At 35.6% G+C, this 20,702-nt stretch overlaps 1 protein-coding gene across 3 annotated transcripts in view; it reads left to right on the top strand.

The window, feature by feature from the left end:
* LOC112043712 (uncharacterized) overlaps window positions 1-20,702 on the top strand; it is a 70,378-nt gene that overhangs the window by 37,624 nt on the left and 12,052 nt on the right. For all 3 annotated transcript variants that reach the window (XM_024079236.2, XM_024079239.2, XM_024079237.2), the window contains exons 2-3: window positions 10,407-10,643; window positions 18,140-18,348. In XM_024079236.2, coding sequence (XP_023935004.1) covers window positions 10,601-10,643; window positions 18,140-18,348 — 252 coding nt within the window. In that variant the 5' untranslated portion in view covers window positions 10,407-10,600. The remainder of the gene's footprint in view (window positions 1-10,406; window positions 10,644-18,139; window positions 18,349-20,702) is intronic.

A 20,702-nucleotide genomic window follows, 5' to 3' on the forward strand; every position in this document is an offset into this window, starting at 1 on the left:
TATGTCGATCTATTTGTTTGTTCTAATATTTAGAAAAGCTGAACCTATTTTAATAGTACATTCACGGGGAGATTTCAAACCATTGAAAAACACATGAGTCACTTTTTCGTGTGGAAAATTCATGGTTCCCGCAGGATTTGTGAAAAACTGTAAATAATCCGGATTCCGGAGGGTGTGGGTTCGAATCCGGTCCGGCGCATGCACCTCCAACTTTTCAATTGTGCGCATTTTAAGAAATTAAATATCACGTCTCTCAATCGGTGAAGGTAAACATCGTGAGGAAACCTGCATACCAGAGAATTATCTTAATCCTCTGCGTGTGTGAAGTCTGCCAATCCGCATTGGGCCAGCGTGGTGGACTATTGGCCTTACCCCTCTCATTCTGAGAGGAGACTCGAGCTCAGCAGTGAGCCGAATATGGTTTGATGACGACGATTCTCACGGGAACGGCATCTACGCGAGTGAAACCGTGGTGCGTCTAGCTAGCTAGTTCTTTGTATAAATGTGTTGCACATACAGTTAATACACTATCTTCTGTATGTGTGTGTTCCAGTTTCCCAAAGTTTTGTTATTGCCGCTTCGGTGCGGAGCCGTGGAACAATTGCGAGCGCTTTTAGAATTTTAACCAACCATTTTACGGTTGAGAGAGGCAGTCTTCATAACAGAAGGCAATTAGAGACGTAGGTGTGCTAAGAAAGTCCCGCTCAACTGTATTTTTTCTTACTGTATATTACAATCCTCAGGTGTGACTCATTGTCTTTATTTTTAGTTTATATTCACACGTTTTAACTGAGATTTTTGTTAGCTCGAGCTATTTTTAACCGACTTCAGTTTATTTATCTTCGCTAATAATATAATCTTTTTACGTTAATTGCGCCTTTTGTAGTGCGTAGCCTGTTTGGCCTCGACCTTAATTTAATTTATTGGGAACTACACTATAATGTATATTATTAACTTAGTACTTACTACACCATTAATGAGTTCCTTAATGATAAAGGTGCTTGGAGGCCATTGGATCAAATTCCACCTTCACACAGAAAGTAAAACTATAAGAAATTGTAAAGTTTTTTATCAAATGTAAATTTTAATACCTACTGTATGTTTTTTTTTTAAAAAGAGCAACAGTTGAGTTTTTTGCCGGCTCTTCTCAGCAGAATTTGCCTGCCAAACCAGTGGTTGGTAGAATCTTTACAAATAGTCAACTGACGTTTCATAAGTGCTTGATTTGATATTAATGAATTTTTAGATTTTTTAATAAGTAATCTGATATTCTTGAATTACCTATTGTTATTACATTTTAAAATATCGACGTTATTTTATTTAAAAAATCATATTTGTTTCATTTACTTATAAGTTGTATGTTTTCTTTAACTTATTTCAGTCCTACAATAAAGGTGAAATTAAAGTTTAAATATAAAAAAATAGTAAGAGCTTTTACAGCGGAACTAATTTATTTTTCTATTTTAGAAATTTACCATACATTCCTTAAATTAATGAAGTATAACACTTGTTACCTTAGTTTTAAGGACAGAAATCCTGCTTCCTACAAATAAAATAAACGCGCAAGTTTATAGGATGTTTGTTATTATTTAACGCCGCTATTACTGAAGCGATTTGGCTGAAATTTGGAATGGAAATAGATTTTACTCTGAAACACATAGGCTACTTTTCATCCCGGAAAATGCCATCGTTCCCGCGGGATTTGTGAAAAACTGAATTCCACGCGGACGAAATCGCAGGCATCCGCTAGTAATACAATATTTTTCATGATACAAATGAATTACGAATTGAATCAAATAGAACTCTGTTAATGACTGTATGAACGACAAAATAGCTCTCAAATAGGAAATGAAATGTAGGTTTAGACCTATTGTTAAATGGTGATAAACTAAAAACGAAAAAACCTGGCTGAGTTTGGGCTCTTCTCAGACCAAGTTTGAACCATATGGAACCCCCGTAAATTTAATTTTTAAGTTTTTTACTAATTATTATAACCATTATAATATTAATACCTGACGTTTCGAAAGTGCTTGTAAACTAAGCCTAATTGAAATAAATGACTATTGATTAATGACTATTGACTGTTTTCAAGAAAGTTAAAAGTACATTAGTTACTCGTAACTTATCAAACACCCATTCGTTCGTGAACCCATCTTTCGCATATTTATCTACACCAGCCACCGCTCTTTACATAAATCTGTGAACCTATTTCATACGAAATCTACTTTACCTGAAACTCGTCTCGTACTTTATTGAATCTCTATGTAAATTCGTTTAAGGATTCAGTTACACATTTACATCGAAAAATCGTAAGTAACAGTGTTAGACCTAGCGTATGAAGCCAAATGACTTCTCTGTTATATATTCCTTCGATTATTAGCTGGTTATCTAACCCCCTGCAGTGTTGTAAAATACTTAATTTAGTTTATTGTTAGTGGTTTTTTCAGTAGATCGTGTTGTGTTTTACAATAATAGCTTTTTTCATTAGAAAGCGTCTATACGTGACCGCTGGAATTAGGAACTGGAATTCTTTTTAGGAACATGATACTATTTTTAACCGACTTCAAAAAAAGAAGGAGTTTTAAAAATATATTGAAAAGTTATAAATCAAGATGTAAGACCAAAATCCAGACCCTCTCTGCATTAATAATCTGTTCCAGAAAGTTCACAAATAGAACAACCCAAAAATTGTACTAGACTACAAAAAAATATTCTGCAGGTAGATAGAATTTTATTGTTAAAATTGATAATTACTAACAATAAGATTTCCTCTAGCGTTCCTTAATAATTAGGCAATATACTTTAGATATTTTTACAAAATCTCAAAACTTTCCTAGTGGCCTAGGTAGATTCGTTAAATAACAAATAATCATCATTATGCTGATGATATTTATTGGGGCGAAGCCTCCCTCCTTATAAAAGGGTTTGAAGTTTAGAAGCACCACGCTGCTTCAATGTGGGCTGAGAGGCTTAATATAATAATGTTGGCTTTCAAAAAATTCAAAATTCAAAATTCATTTATTTCAAGTAGGCTCAGTTTACAAGCACTTTTGACACGTCAGTTGACTATTTGTAAAGATTCTACCACCGGTTCGGAAGGCAGGTTCTGCTGAGAAGATACCGGCAAGAAACTCAACAGTTGCTCTTTTGAAAAAGTCATACAGTATTACAATTTACATTTGATAACAATTAAATTACAATTTCTTATAGTTTTATTTCCTGTGTGAAGGTGGAAGCTGATCCAATGGCCTCCAAGCACCTTTGTCGTTAAGGAACTCATCAATAGTGTAGTAACCTCGACTAAGTAAATGTTTTTTAACACATTGCTTAAAGTTGTGCATTGGCAAGTCCATCACAGTCTTGGGGATCTTGTTATAGAAGAGTACACCCAAACCCACAAAAGATTTTTTAACTCTTTGGAGACGATATGCAGAAATAACTAACTTATGCCCGTGTCTAGTAAGACGTGGGTTTAGATCTCCTTTTCGTTTGTACAAATTAATATTTTGTCTCACATAAACTATACTGTTATATATATACTGACAGGCTACTGTTAAAATGCCTATTTCTTTAAACTTTTGACGAAGGGACTCGCGTGATTTTAGTTGATATATTGCTCGAATTGCTCTTTTTTGAAGTACAAATATAGAATGTATATCAGCAGCCTTGCCCCACAACAAAATACCGTAAGACATTACGCTGTGAAAGTACGCAAAATAAACAAGTCTAGCTGTATCAACATCAGTAAACTGTCTTATTTTTCTCACTGCAAAAGCAGCTGAGCTGAGTTTACCTGACAGTTTTTCTATATGAGCACCCCACTGAAGTTTAGAATCCAAGGTCACTCCCAGGAAAACTGTGGAATTCTCTATTTCTAGTGTTTCACCATTGATCATTATAGACTTATCTAATTTTATAACATTTGGTAATGAAAACTCAATACATTTAGTTTTCTTTGCATTTAAAAGTAAGTTGTTAACAGTGAACCAATGCGACACATGCGATATGGCACGGTTTACATCGTCGGAATTATCTTTACTTCTGTCACTCTTAAAAATTAGGGATGTGTCGTCAGCAAACAGTACTATCTCACAGATGCCGCTAACATGGTGTGGTAAATCGTTTATGTACACTAGGAATAGAAAAGGACCCAGAATTGAACCCTGTGGGACGCCCATTGTGTTAGAAAAACCGCGAGACTTTGAATCATTTATGCATACCTTTTGTGTTCTATCACTAAGATAAGAGGCGATGAGATCGAGTGCAACACTTTTAATGCCATAGCGGCTTAACTTAAGTAAAAGAATGTTATGGTCAACACAATCGAATGCTTTGGACAAATCACAAAATACACCAATAGCATTCTTAGCATTTTCCCATGCATCATATATATGTTTTAAAAGTTTAGCACCTGCATCAGTTGTACTGCGACCTTTAGTAAAACCATACTGTTCAGGGTGAAATAAATTATTTAAATTAAAATGACTTAAAAGTTGATTTAAAATGATTTTTTCAAAAACCTTACTAAGTGTTGGCAGTATTGTAATTGGTCTATAATTATTAACATCAGTTTTGTCACCTGATTTAAAAAGTGGTAACAGTTTGCCATGTTTCATTAGGTTCGGAAAGATACCCAAATCCACGCATTCATTAAAAATAATAGCTAAGTGGGGAGCAATGACATCAATGATGTTAGATATTACTTTCACTGACATGCCCCACATGTCTCCAGTTCTTTTTAATTTTAACAGTTTAAAAGTTTTTTTAATGTCTGATACAGTTATATGATGAAATTCAAAAAGAACGTTGCACTCTTTAACATGGCCTCTTAATATCCTCTGGGCTTCCGTAGCAGAAGAGTCCAGTGAATCTGTTAACAAGATAGGAACATTCTGGAAAAAGTCTTCAAAGGCATTAACAACCTCGTTATCGGTGTTTATCTTTTTATCATTGACAATTAATTCAAAACTCATATCACGTGGTCTAATTTTGCCTGATTCTTTATTAATTATGTTCCAGGTTGTTTGTACCTTGTTTTCAGATTTTATTATTCTATCTTTGATGTGTAATGATTTTGCAAGAATACAAACACGTTTGAAAATTTTTGAATAGTTTTTTACATGTTCTAAATATGTTCGCGTTTGATTATACTGTTTCTCCTCGTACAACTCGTACAATCTGTCTCTACTTTTGTAAATGCCTACAGTAGCCCATTCGCTAAACTTTAATTTTTGAGTAGCATTAATACGTTTAAAGTTAAAAATTTTACAAAACTCTTTGTCTATTGTCTTGAACAGCGTACCAAATAGCCTGTCTTCTGTTGTCTGTCAAATTTTCAAATGAAAGACTTGGAATTTTTGAAGAAATTATGCTTTTAAATCGCTCTAATTTACCTTCAGTTATCGGCCTATACTTGAACCATTGGTTGCTATTGGATTTATTGTTTAAAATAGTTATTATTTGACCACTGTGATCAGAGCCTAATTTATTTATTATCATCTTTTTTTCAATCACACAATTGTAAAATATATTATCCAGACATGTCCCTGAAGTAGCCGTTATCCTAGTAGGTTCATTAAAAGCATGAGTCAAATCAAAACATTTGAATAAGTTAAGAAATCTAACAGACTTTGAGTTTTCTGTTAGAATATCCACATTAAAATCGCCACAAATCAGTATTTGTTTGGAAGATGTGCACAAACGTCTCATTACATCCTCCATTACCTCTTCAAATTGATCAAAGTCAGCAGGAGGGGGTCGGTACACGCATACTATAACAATTCGTTCCAACTCCACACAAGATAGTTCAACAATGCATTCCACAGAAAGACTAACTATGTCTTTTCTATCCTTGTATTTTAGGTTATTAAGTAAGAGTATTAAAGAGCCACCATGTCCAGCCCTTCTGGAGAATACACTTGACAATGAAAAATTTTTAATATCAAGTACTGATAGTTGTGACTTTGTGAGCCAGTGTTCCGTAATACATAAGATGTGTATATTGAATTTCTCTACAAATAGTTCAACTTCTAATTCCTTGCCGTTGATGCTCTGTATATTTTGGTGTACAATGTTAAAGTTACAGTGCACCTCCGTTGTCATATTTTCTAGTTTAAAGAATTTTTAATTGTAACAGTACTAGGATTGGTACTGCAGTCATATATAGAAATATTTGTACTATTACTACAGTTTGTAGAGATATCAATAGACTGAGTTACACTACTTGTAACTGGATCGTTTATATAAAAATTAACATTTGAGACAGTACTATCACTCGTACTCTGGTCAATAGAAACAGAAGAACTATTTTTACAAGTCGAATTAGTGTCAATAGACTGCGTTACAACATTTGTAACTGACTTATTTAAGTTGTAAGCCAACAGGGACGCAACATGCTGCTTACATTTTTTTGGCAGATATAAATTATCTTTAGTCAACGAATAAGATGAGGTAAACTTATTCATGTCAAAATAAAAAATTGCATCGCTGTGATGGTATGTCAAGTTGTATAACAATAGATTCAAATTATGGATATGCTTATTTTCTTTAGCACTTGACTTAAAGTATGGAAATCCACATAATGTAAATTCACATTTGGTTCTACTATGTAATACCAAAAGCTTTTCAACACATTTTATGGTTTGATGCCTTTTAATTTTCAAACTGTTCACTTTGTATTGTATTTCATTACATTTCATCATCACTCTTCGAGATGTTGATAGGTTAGGCTAATAGTCCACCACACTGGCCTAAGAGCCGTGATAGCCCAGTGGATATGACCTCTGCCTCCGATTCCGGAGGGTGTGGGTTCGAATCCGGTCCGGGGCATGCACCTCCAACTTTTCAGTTGTGTGCATTTTAAGAAATTAAATATCACGTGTCTCGATCGGTGAAGGAAAACATCGTGAGGAAACCTGCATACCAGAGAATTATCTTAATTCTCTGCGTGTGTGAAGTCTGCCAATCCGCATTGGGCCAGCGTGGTGGACTATTGGCCTAACCCCTCTCATTCTGAGAGGAGACTCGAGCTCAGCAGTGAGCCGAATATGGGTTGATGACGACGACTGGCCTAATGCAGATTTATAGACTTCAAACACGCAAAGAATTAAAAAAGTTCTGAGGTATGCAGGTTTCCACACGATGATTCCTTCACCGTTGGAGACGCGTCATACTTAATTTATTAAAATGCACATGATTTAAAAAAATGGAGCTCAGGACTGAATTCGAACTTACGCCGTCCGAATCGAAGGTTAAGGTCATATCCACTGGGCTGCTAAGAATCTTACGGCTTATACGATAATTATTAGGTGTTAATGATAAAAGGGATTGACAGCTCAACATGCTGTCAGTCACGGGGGTATAACTTCACAATTTTCCAACTCCTGGATAATATTGAGAATTTCTTGGACAAAAGAAAAGCTCGACCCAGACCTGGGTTCAAGTCACATAGACCTCATGATACGAAGTCACATGGGCTTGCCACTGGGTCAATTATGCCCCGTTGGGATAGAGGTTAGCTTCTGCTACTTCGTTAACGAGGCAGTTTAGTATAACAATATAATTTTTACAGCAACGCTTTTAACTATACAGAATAAAGTCACTAAGGCTTCAGGTGTACCAACTTTCAATAAATTAACGCACGCCTCAGTGCTGCAGGATAATTTATCCATTCCCGTTTTTTTCAATTTAAGGTTTCCCTGAAATTTAAACTTGTCCCCGTTTTATTCCTTTTTAAAGATTGTGTCTTTTATCTTTTCTGTTTTAAGGTTTTATTAAGAGCTTTCTCTTGATGAGATTTCTTGATCGTCTAAGATCTATTAGTAATTATAACTTCATTATTAATTATGATTTTTTAATACCATTCATCAAAACTTAAAAAGTTTACGTATTCAACCGACTTTAAAAAATATCTTACACTGAAAAGCGAAAAATAATATCGTATTAGCTTTCTGTTGGTATGTATATTGTGCTTTAATAAAAAGCCTTTCTATCATTATCATCATCATTATCAATCTTTTTTAACAGCTCACTACAGAGCCATGCTTTACTTAAAGAAAAGAAAGAAAGAAAGAAAGAAGAAAGAAAAGAGAAAAAGCTTTATTAGTGAATTATGCCACACAACACAATTTGTTCTTTAACAATATCCTGCGATGTGTGGCACAACCCAGTAAACGGATCCAACTCAGCATAATGCTACATACTCTTTAAATAAAAAGAGCAAAAGGATAGGAGGATGTGGTTAATAAAAGCAGTTTGTATATTATTACAGTGTTTTCAAATAGCATGGGTACGGTGAAAATATGATGTTCATAATACGTACTATTATCGTGAATCGCGGCAAACTTTCAAGAGCGCAACCGCACCATCCTACATGAAATGAACTGTAATGTTTTTAAGCACTTAATTGCCACATGGTGTGAAGCCGCATAGACTAATAATAATAAAATCAACGAGGCAGTTTAATCCCGTGTAATATAATATGTCATAAAACAAACGAGAGCCTAGACTAAATGAGGCCGAATTTCCCGAACATAAAACCTTAAATTGAAAAAAACGGCAACAGATAAATTAGCGAGACGGTCGACCATTATTGAAAGTCGCGCGCAAAGCTATTAGTCGCGCCGTTCGGTGGAAAGTGTCGCCATCTGTAACTTTGCGTTGCGATACGTATTCTGTTTAAATTGCGTTTTGTTCGCAGCCAATTGATTTCTTTTCTCTATAGTACAATGCTCGTCGTGAGTTGAATGTCTCTAGCAACTGCACATAAGCTGCGTAGTGAATTAAAAAAAAAATGTTCTTTGATATTTTGTTTCTTTAACTGTATATTTCAATGCTGGTCGTCTGTCGAAGTATCTAAAGTAGCCGAACGTCAGATGCGTAATGAATTATCAAAAATGTGTTTTGTTCTCTGCCATTTATTATTTTTTATTTATAAACAATCCTCCATATAAGCTGTGTAAATAATTAATCACATTTATATTAAGTTTTATGCTCTACCGTTTGAGTTGATGTGCAAAAGCTGAGTATTAAATTATTTATTTTTATGTTATTACAACAAATAATTAATTATAAACGGTTCTTTCCCAAAGAGGTGTGGTGTAAAAATACATACAACACATACTTTGAAAATAGCAGAGCTAACCGACTCCGTGTCTTTCTGGCTATTTAAATACCTATTTATGTTGAGCAAAATCTATATAGAAAAGAGAGACGTAAACTAAAACTCTTAATATATCTCCAAAGGTGGTAATACCAATCAAAACATATTATTAAAAAAAAGTACAAAGTTTACTTAACGCGTAATTATTTTATCTACCGACTTGTCTGCTTAATCTGACACATTTGCGCTGATATCTACGCCATCATTCTCTTTCAACACAGTGTTTACTTAAAAAAAAACTCTTAATCCTCTAATAGATGAAAAAGAGACGAGGCGTTTATCCAACAAAAACCTTAGATCGGTAAAAACGGGAACAGATAGATTAGCTCTGTAGGGGGAGGGCGACCATTTATTGAAAGGAGAGCCGGGCGATGCGTGATGCCATTAGTCGTCTCGCTCCGTGGAAAAAGTGTCGCTTCCCGTGAAACATTGCGCTGGGGGCGAGATATTCTATTTGGAATGTATTTTGTTCAGTGCCGATCGATCTTTAGCCAACAGACGTCGCGTATCGAGTGCATCTGGGGACTATAAATATACTCTCCGCAATGTACTTTGTATATCTTTTTGGAGTAAAGTTAATTAGACTTCCTTTTTTATTTAACTTGCAACTGTTTTTACAGTAAAGGCAGATGTTTTGTTTTCCTACACGTTTAGTTTGGATGGAAATGTATGGTCAACTAAGAGTAAACAACTGTAAATTTCAAACAAAATCTCTAGGCAAGTTTGCTCCAACTCAGACCTCATTATCGCTTTCTGTTAGGCATGATTGTAGTCAAGAGTCATATCTGCCAATGGAGGTCCAATGCAAACATCAAGATCCTGATCCACCTGCATCTAGCGACTCGTTTGATGTCGTCAGTCCACCTTTACCCCACCCCAACATCTATCGGCTCTTCGAACTATGCAAACCTATCCGTACTTACTTAATATTATAAATGCAAAAGTAAAGCTGTCTGTTACTTATTTAGGGCTAAGAAATTAAACCGATTTGGATAAAATTTGTTATAAATTTAAGTTGTATCTTGCAACTTTTAAACCCAAAAAAAGCTCATGGTTCCTGCGGGATATTTAAAAAACAGCTTTCAACCGGTTTTTTCAACGTAAAAAAACCTATAGATATATAGTCAAAGGTGTAATCAATTTAACATTTATCCGTAAAAAAGCATGACGCGATCGGGCAAAGTAATAAATGATCATTAATATTTCCGAATAAAGCACTCTTACATCGATCGTTCCTTTGTTACAGGCTTCCAAAGTAACTTGTTGAACGATAAAGATGCGCTGTCACGGATGACACGAATAGCTCCGAGTAACCGTTTCATGAAAGGACAGAATCCAATAACTGAGCGGAGTTCACAATGAAGGGGGCCATGAGAAAAGCGAGGAGCCGACAAGAAGTACTTGCGACTTGACGTGTTGGCAAACAGGCAGATAACCAGCATGGCTTCGCACTTTGCCACCATATTATTGTGGCTTGGCGGAAGTAAGTATTAATTTTATTGACAACATTTGATGGTAATTTTAATCTTTATCGGCAAATTTTAAATAGCCTACTGTACTGGCTAATTTAAATAAAAGCCTCAATAGCGGTAAAGCAACCGATCGGAATAGGAACATATATTGGTCTTATTTAAAAAAGATATAAATAAAGTAAGTCCTCCCTCCTTATACGAGAGGGGAGATATGGGTAATCGTTTAGTAGATTTATTTCTTTGTTTTCTTTTTTTTTATACAAAAAATAAAATCACGTTTGACCATGATCTATAAACTTATGGTAAGTGTAGATATAGTTTAAGATGGGACATGCTTGCCTTGAAGGTGCCTATTCACTCTTGTTTTAGAGATCATCATCATCATTATTATCAATCCATATGTGGCCAATCCGCATTGAGCCAGCGTGGTTGACTATTGTCCTAACCCCTCTCATTCTGAGAGGAGACTCGAGCCAAATATGGGTTGATAATGATGACTAGGCTCACTACTGAGCTCGAGTCTCCTCTCAGAATGAGAGGGGTTAGGCCAATAGTCCACCATGCTGGCTCAATGCGGATTGGCAGACTTCATACACGTAGAGAATTAAGAAAATTCTCTAGTATGCAGGTTTCCTCACGATGTTTTTCCTTTACCGTTTGAAACATGGGTAGATTTCTTAAAATGCACTTAAAAAGGTCGAGGTTCAAGCCACGAACCGGATTCGAGCCCACGCCCTCCGGAATCGGAGGCAGAGGTCATATCCACTGGGCTTGGGTATCTTTAAAACCATGATGGTTTTGAAGATACCCAACTTATAAGACTCAGAAAACAGACTTAGGAAGGGTATTCCAAATCAAAATCTCAAGTTAGTATTTTTGAAGGTACTAGGTAGTTATTTAAAGTGTGTATATACCTCTAGAATTAAATTTAAATTTTACCTACCATCTCGCGGCCAATACTAGTTGGAATGATTGTTATTTCAAACAATCTCTAGAACAATGAAGAATTTTATAAAATAAAAGTCCTATTTCATAAAATTTACTTTAGTTGAGTAGTTTCCTTCAACATTTTTCATTATTGGAACACTTAAAGTAGTGCTCGTAGTTCTTGTGAATAATTTCGAATGAACTAAAGAATGAACTTGAAAAAATACTATCAAAATATTGTATAGACAGTCTTATTTTATTCTTTACAAGTTAGCCTTTGACTACAATCTCACCTGTTAGGAGAAGGATCATCGTGCCGGAACGCTAAATCGTTTAGCGGTATGCCTTTGGTAATTAGCCACGATCAAAGCCTCCCACCAGCCTGACCTAGACCAATTAAGAAAACCTCAATCGGCCCAGCCGGGGCCGAAACTAGAACCTCCGTCTTGTAAATCCGTCGTGCACACCACTGCACCATGAAGGACGTCATATAAAGTTTATTATAATATATATCAGAGGATTAGATAGTAGCGCCATCTTACATTCATTAGAGTAACTAATTAGGTGGCGTTATCTGTTAGAAACGTCAAGGAGTACGTGTCGTTTATCTGTCAGATTTTGTCTGTGGTCATCTGCCAGTTGACGATCTCGGAGCAAACACGCGACACGCGGTATTAACTCTCAAGTTATTCAATTGAACGCTTTAGCTGGATCTAGTCAGTTTAGCAGTGAGTGAGAGAATTAAGTGAGTTAGTTATTCGTATAGTCAAGTCATTGCATTGTAAGTTACTTAGCTGTGGCATCCAGCTGACACGAGCGGGGAAGGGGAACGTTTACATGTTGTAAAACGGTCCTTTAACCCTGCTACTAGCGGTTGCCAGTCCGTAATACCGCTCGTTCTTGACTACCTGCCCTATGATAGTTAAACCTGGTTTACTTCTGATAGTATCTGCGCTATACTTGATCAATATTGTAGTTCGAGAGTAGAACAGTATTAGTAAGTTAAGTGATATAATTCCGATAATGATCGATAGTGTTACTGTGTGTATCTGCCATCCCTGAAATAAAGCGTAGAACCTAGTTGTGACATACCACGATATTCCGATATTTAGCCCGCGTGATTTAGTCTGTTCTCCGATAGTCGGAAGTGAAAGTTAGGCCTGAGCCGGCATATATATATCAGTAAAGTCTTTAATAAAAATGTTTTACAGATATGTACATATTTTTATTTAAACTAGATTATTTCAAACTATAATAATATTAAATCTTTAAATATTTAACCATTCACGATAATAGTAATAAATAATTTACGAATATTTCGTATTATAAGCTCGATTTTCTTAATAGCGTTTTATCTTGTAATTTTAAATATTACTGCTAATTACTAATTAATTAGCAGTAATTCTAGTAGTTCTTTCCTGTTTCGACAGTACCTAAACGTATAAATTGAGGAAAAACCGGTACCGGAAAGCCTTTTTTAGAGAAAAAGAATCAAAGCATTGTGTAACATTTTCCGATTGGAATTATACTTTGTTATATTATCAATTAATTTGATCTGTTAGACGGCAAGGAAAATGTTATAGACATTATTCGAGTATTTAATTTAATTTACATGTTTTTAAAATATTTAAAAACATAAGACGCCATTTTTCTTGATTAATATTGAAAGTTACTGATGCGACGTGTCGTACTGACTGATTTTTGAATATTGTATTTGGAGCGGCTACGACACCATCTTGTTCCGTGCGCTCCATCTGCCTATTATTCTGAATCTGTGGGTAACAGTAAAATATACAAGATAGAAATCGGTAGTCCTTGTACGAACAAGGTCACACAAAAAGCTCATAAAAGTAGACACAAAAGACCTTACTCTTAATAAAATACATTACAAATCACTCCACGATCTTATATTCTAAATCCTACATCACTTATCCCAATGTAATGTATGTTTTACACCCATCTTATTGAAATGAGAAATCGAGCCCCATGTCTATGTAAAAGCGATGAATTATTAAAATCACTCCGATACCATCTTGTTTCGAACCCAATCCCTTAAGTAAAGCTGATTATTGGAGCTCTCGAAAGCTTTAGTGGGTCGGCCTAACTAAGTTTTTGTTATCTACAAAATATGATGATAATATCTATTTGTTTTTCATTTTGAGTTTTTTTATATGTTTTCATTTATTTATTCTTCACAAGTTAGCCCTTGACTACAATCTCACCTGATGGTAAGTGATGATCTAAGATGAAAGCGGGCTAACTTGTTAGGAGGATGAAAATCCACACTCTTTTCGGTTTCTACACGGCATCGTACCGGAACGCTAAATCGCTTGCACTAGCTAAAATTGTATACACATTTTGTCTAAAATGAAAAAAAAAGCCCCCGATATTTTGAATTAATTAAAAAAAATCATAATATTACACACTTGATTCATATCGCATAACCACGGTGATTAAATGATTTTGGTCTTAGTAATAAGAATATACGAGTCCTTAAGATTTGTGTTACAAATAAATAATATTTTTACCATACAAAATTTAGTCTTATTATATGAATACTCGATAAACCATACATTCGAAACAATTGCCGGATAACATAATTACTTTAGTAACATAAGAAGGGAGCTCATAAATAATGAGCTAATTACGGAACGTAGGTAATACTGTACGTATGAATTATTACGAGAACAATCTAGTAGGAACCCTAGTTACATATTATATTCTTGTTAGTACATTATGTTCGGCACGACATGATTTGAAATACTCGATTAAATTGGAAGTGCCCCAGATGAAATATTGTGATGTGGCCAAAATCGTAAATTGAATTTGGTTACATCGTAATGAGTTCTTGTCAGGAATTGTGTATTGGGTTGATCCTGAATTCGATCACGTACCCTTCCCTTGATTTATGTATTCCGACCACCTTTAGTATTGCTGAAGGCAAAGATTTGATTACGCAATACTTATGTTGGAGTTCAGTTTAGCGAACCGATAACGGTTCTACCACATTGGTGCCGAAAATGTACGATACTGAACTTTTTGCGAAGTTCTTTCAGAGCCCTAAAATGGAAGTTGGTGTGGTTATAACTTTTACATTTCGAATCTACTTACGATCTGAAATTACTTTTTTTAACTCGTAAAATACGAATTATTTGTAAGTACTCTTAAATTATGTCAAAGTATAGAAAGTGAAACGCACCACTTTACTCACGGAAGTACTTCGACATTACGGGAAATCATTCGATTATTATTTTTCTTAGCTGCAGAAGTGACACAGATTATTTTTGTAAACTTTCTTTTTCCTTTTTAAAATCACGTTTTAACAGTTTAAATAATTTTTAATTTAAATCTAAAAAAAAACACTTTTAACCTACATAAACTAACGTATAAGCGCAAATAAATTTGAATAAAATATATAACTTTAAGTTGAAACAAAATTAAACACTGAAACAATATTTTTATAATCGCAGGGTAGGTATAATAAATTGAGGTTTCTCTGCTGTGTTTTTGCTGTAAAATTGAAACTAAAGCTAACTTCTAACTTAATAGCTATACAAATCAATGATGGTAAGAACTGACTATATTTCCGCGTTGGACATCTGGGCTAATCCTTTGCGCAAAAATTGAGCTATCCTTGTTATCGAGGCTAATTGCTGCGGTAAAATAATCCGGGATTTCCACTGCGACTCCATGGACCAACGGTCCTCAAGGTAAAATAAAATCTCTCGGTCAGAGAGTCACACTTGTGCCACTGTCATTGATTTTTTGCTTTATAGTTGTAGATAGAGTCCAAAAAATATATTAATTGTGAATTTTACTGTAAAAGAATTTAATTGATATTATTTATTTTTATGTTTTTTTTTTATTGAGAAGGAATACAATGATAAATTAAGCTAACTTATCATAATAAATCTCAGACCAATTATAGAAGGACCTGTATCGCACTCATAGTCACGAACAAAATTGTCTGTCATTTTCTGAGGAAAATGGAAAATGAGGATATATACCAAATCTATACTGATTTGGTATATATTCTATACTAAATTAGAAGTTTTTGCCCATTTTTTACACCATTCAATTAAACAGAAAGGTATTTTTATGAAGCTTTTTAACCGACGAACACAATTACAACTATAGAACGTCGATACTTTAGAGACAGTTTTTATAATCACATTAGATCGTTGATCATATACTTTGACAGAAAAGTAACATCTAGCGAGGCAGGTCCTATACAATAATTGGTCTGAGTAATAAATATATAAATCATGCCCACGTGGAGTTGACGGTAAGAACACTGGCTGCATTTGCATGTTGGACTGCCAGGCTCTGCGCAAGACATGAGTCGAGGCAACTAATCAATGTAAAATACTCGAAGAAATTTTTGGGCACTGCGACCCCATGGCCCAAGGTCATGGTCATGGTCAATATAATATTTTTATATAAGTATGTGTGTGTGTGCGTGTGTAAATTTGTAACACGTAACATTCTATTTCTTCATTCGAAGTGGTTCTAATTAATTTTAACGAGACTTTTAAGTGTAGAAAATGAGGCTTTGAGTTTGTTAGCACGTGTATTGCGGGAAATATTTTAATTAATACGGGTCACTGGGAAACGTTTCCGTGATTTAATTATATTTCCAGTACGCGGATGTATTGTTTTGCGTCAAATTAAGATGTTCTACACAAAATCCAAGTGTTAGATACTCATCAGGCCATGAGAACTATACAACAAGTAATATCTACAAGTAATATCTATACTAGTATTATAAAGCTGAAGAGTTTGTTTGATTGAACGCGCTAATCTCAAGAAGTACTGGTCCGATTTGAAAAATTCTTTCAGTGTTAGATAGCCCATTTATTGACAAAGGTTATACATTATCCCCGTATTCGTACGGGAACGGGAACCACGCGAGTGAAATCGCGGGACGTCAACTAGTATTATGATAAAATGAGATGATAATTATACAATGGCAGTATAGTTTTATTTACAAAATACAATTTGAAATTAATCTTATCCATAAAACAACACAAACCGCAGTTTAATTTACTGTGCACTGACTATTATAATTACTTTTCTTTGACAACTCGACTGCGATCATACCTGGAGTTTCAAGTAGGCCCAGTTTACAAGCAAGTTTGATACGTCAGTTGACTATTTGTAAATATTCTACCACCGGTTCGGAAGGCAGGTTCTACTGATAAGAAACCGGCAAGAAACTCAACAGTTTCTCTTTAATAAAAATAAAAAAAAAAAAAAAGTCGAAGTCGGAATCTCATTTAGCAGAGGCAACTTTATTCGACCCATACTTCCGACGATATTTGAGACTGACATGACTGGGACTCAATGTCAAGTGTGTGACTCAATGTCAAATTCAATCAAGGAATGAGATGTCATTGTCAAATATTCATGTCAAATTGAGATCAGTAAACGCCTCAGGAAGGCAACAGGCGACGCTTGGGCGGGCAGCTTTCTCGCGCAAAGAATTTCAATCGCAATTCAACGCGGGAATGCTGCCTGCGTGATGGGCACCCTACCAAGGGTGGCAAATTTTGATATGTATTTTTAAGTATTAGTTTTAATTTATTTTAATTTTATGGTTTTAGTCAATTTATTTCAATTTATGTTTATTTTAATAGTTAAATTTTCCTTAATTTGTCCTAATTTATGGCCAATTTTCAGCACTGAATCATTTGTATAATTTGGGCCCAAGCTTGTATGGAGATTCTGTTTATAGAAATAGGAAAAGCAAATACTTTGGAAAACCACAAAGAAATTGTGATTTCTGGGCATTGGAATGAGAGTTATTGTTTCATATACAAGTTTCCAGGAGCCGTGGGGTCCAAGAAACATAAATTAGGTGAATTTGAAAATCTACAATGTACATAATAAGATTTGGACTAGGCACTTGGACAAGATATTTTAAGACGACTTTCTTTACATTACTCTAATCTCTAAGTACTTAAATATAAAAAGTGGATATTTGATTTATTCTCCGCTAAAAACCGGCTCTACAATGTTCTTGTAACTTGACTTCTATTTTTTGCAGTCTTTGTATTTTGCAGGCAATATCTTTAGCTTTCAGTTTTGACCGCCTCCATGGCAGTGGTTTGCGCGGTGGAGTTACAAGACGGAGGTCCTGGGTTTGATCCCCGGTTGGGCCGTTTGAGGTTTTCTTAATTGGTCCAGGTCAGGCTGGTGGGAAGCTTCGGTCGTGGCTAGTTACCACCCTACCAGCAAAGACGTACTAAGCGATTTAGGGTTCCAGTACGATGCCGTGTAGAAACCGAAAGGAGTGTGAATTTTCACCCTCCTTCTAACAAGTTAGTCCGCTTCCATCTTAGATTGCATAAGGTGAGATTGTAGTCAAGAGCTAACTTGTAAGAAATGAAAAAAAAATATAACTGTACAATGGCAGGAACGACCTAGGCACAATATAATGTCGTTGAATGGCAGTATAGTTTTTTTTTAGAAATATTGTCCGAGGAAAAGGAAAATATATCGAGGAATTTCCGCAAAGTATAATTCAGTAAACTTCGTCTATTTTCAGTAAAATTAATAGTAGATATCGTTGTGTTCGTAGGCGTGTTTGGTCTACGAGACATCCAGCTGAGTGTCCCGGAGGCGGTGGGCGTGGGCGCCAGCGCGTCGCTCGGCTGTCGCTGGGCGCTGGACACCGGCGAGGCACTCTACACCGTCAAGTGGTACCACGGCGCGCAGGAGTTCTTCCGCTTTGTGCCCAAGGAACTGCCCAATACGAGGGTGTTCTCGCAAACGGGCATTAGTGTTGACGTAAGTGACGTGAGGCGTATAGTTTGTTTTTTTTTAATTGTAAATAGTATAGCTTTACACGGTCAACTGGTACCATGTCGGGCAAGGATTTCTTCAGCTTTGTGCCCAAGGAACTGTCCAATACGAGGGTGTTCTCGCAAACGGGCATAAGCGTTGATGTAAGTGATGTGATCTCTTTATTTTATTGTCAATATTGGTATTAGCAGAGGCGCTGGCCACAGTCAAAGCTTTTTATTTGGTCAAGTGATACCACTGCGTACAACTTACAAGAGTTTTACCGCTCTGTGCCCATTCTCGCAAACGGGTATTAGTGCTGACAGCTAAGCTAAGCTGTATACATTTTTTTCTTTTTTAATTCAAGTACTTACCAAACGGTTAAGTGGTACCACAGCTTGAAAGTTCTTCCATTTCACATCTGCGAAAAACATTTAAAAAATATAGCAATTTGAACAAAATTGATACTCCGATGATTCCGTTGAGAAAAGTTATATGGCAAGAAGCAAGTAAAAGTAACAATCCTAAAACCGATGTCGATTAATGAAAAAAACAATACGAAGAAATAAAAAAAAATATGTAGCACATTATTCGTTTTTATGTAGGGAAACTGTGCATTATACCAGATTTATCACGCAATTTGAAAAACAAAAATACCTACTTGCCCCATATTAAGAAACAACACCATAGGGTTACGTATAAAAGGGTCAACGATTTCGCGACGTCTTGCTAGGTCATTAAACTGCCTCCCGAGAGTACCTACGCTGCGAAAACAAAAAAAAAACAAGGACACGTTAAACCTTTACTGTTGGCAAAATGCCATTAATGGATTTATTAAAGAACAACGTTACTTTTATGTTTAATTTTTTTTTTCGTGGATAGTTGGGGTCTTTGCTACGAGAAAGATATTTTTACCTGGCACATCTACACATCAATCAACAGTCTGTATTCGTCCATTGCTGGACATAGGCCTTTCCGAGACACACGATGAGGAAGGCGGAGGGCCTTCCTCATCCAGCCACTTCCCACTTTTGGATGTCGTCGGACCATCTAGCTGGAGGGCGTCCTACACTGCGCTTGCTGGTACGCATCTACACATGCGTAGATGTAATGTTAGAGACTTCATAGACGATACACTATTTGATCTTAAACAGGGTTTTGCGTTGAGAAATGATGTCTCTAGACTGCCGAGGAAAATGAGGCTTTCGTTTACGTTAAGGGTTAAAAGTTACTAGATTTCCAGATAAGTATAAACGTGTTATTTTTATTGTACCAATAAGAAAATGTGCAAAAATTACAGTTTGTTTTTTTTAAATTTGCCAACCCTATTTATGGTAATTAGTGGTTTGCTTACATCGGGTATTTAAAGACCGGGGCTTTAGTTTAGATATATTTATCCCGATATTGCTATAGGAACGGAATATTCGTAAATGAACCGATATTACTATTGGAATTAATGGAACCTCGGTTGCTACTAACTTATGTCTTATCAGCTAAGCATCTGGTTGAACCCAGGGGAAAGTACGTTCTAGACTCATTCCGACTGAGTATGTATCCGTGTGGTCAAGTATATCAGATATAGTTTACCGACAAGAATTACTGTAAATACACGGCACTACAACACAAACAAGCTTTTAAAATTTTTGCCTGTCTGCCTGTCTGTCGTGACTGTTTGTTCAGACTAATCTTTGGAACAGCTGAACTGATTTTAATAGGACTTTTATTGATAACGGAGGTTATTAAGCAACATATTGGCTTATCACGAAAAAATGGTTCCCGCGGGATTAGTGAAAAACTGAATTTCATGCACACGAAGTCGCAGGCGTCCACTAATTGTAAATGTATCAGAAACCGGTGTAATATCTGTAGGCATATCTATATCCGAAATATCATATCCATAAATAACATTCATGATATAACATCCTTGATAAGCAACTCAAACGTAAATTGCAAATACATAGTTAATTACAATTTACTGTTAATTGCATTATATCGAGTAAATAGTAAATGTAAATATATAGTAAACTTCATAAAGCCAAAATTGCATTCCTCCAATCCAACGTTTCAAACTGACTGGCTCCCGTAGAAATCAGTGGAATCGGGTTGAATTGTTTCTGGGAAACTCTGGGACGGGAAAACGATTGCATTTTTATTTTTAAAATTTAGGTCAGACGCTTTAGCGAAGATGGATCTGAATCAGATTTTGTGATTATCCATGTTCCAAGTGGCCCACTTTAGTGCAAGATGGATGAAAGCTTTTAGTACAATAGTTTGACTCCAGCTGTGTACGGTGAAGTGGACGATTGTGACGTCGGATAATAGTTATGGTTGTATCAACTCCATTACTAAAGCAAGCATTT

The sequence above is a fragment of the Bicyclus anynana genome, chromosome 7, assembly GCF_947172395.1.
Source record: "Bicyclus anynana chromosome 7, ilBicAnyn1.1, whole genome shotgun sequence".
Taxonomy (NCBI): Eukaryota; Metazoa; Arthropoda; class Insecta; order Lepidoptera; family Nymphalidae; genus Bicyclus; species Bicyclus anynana.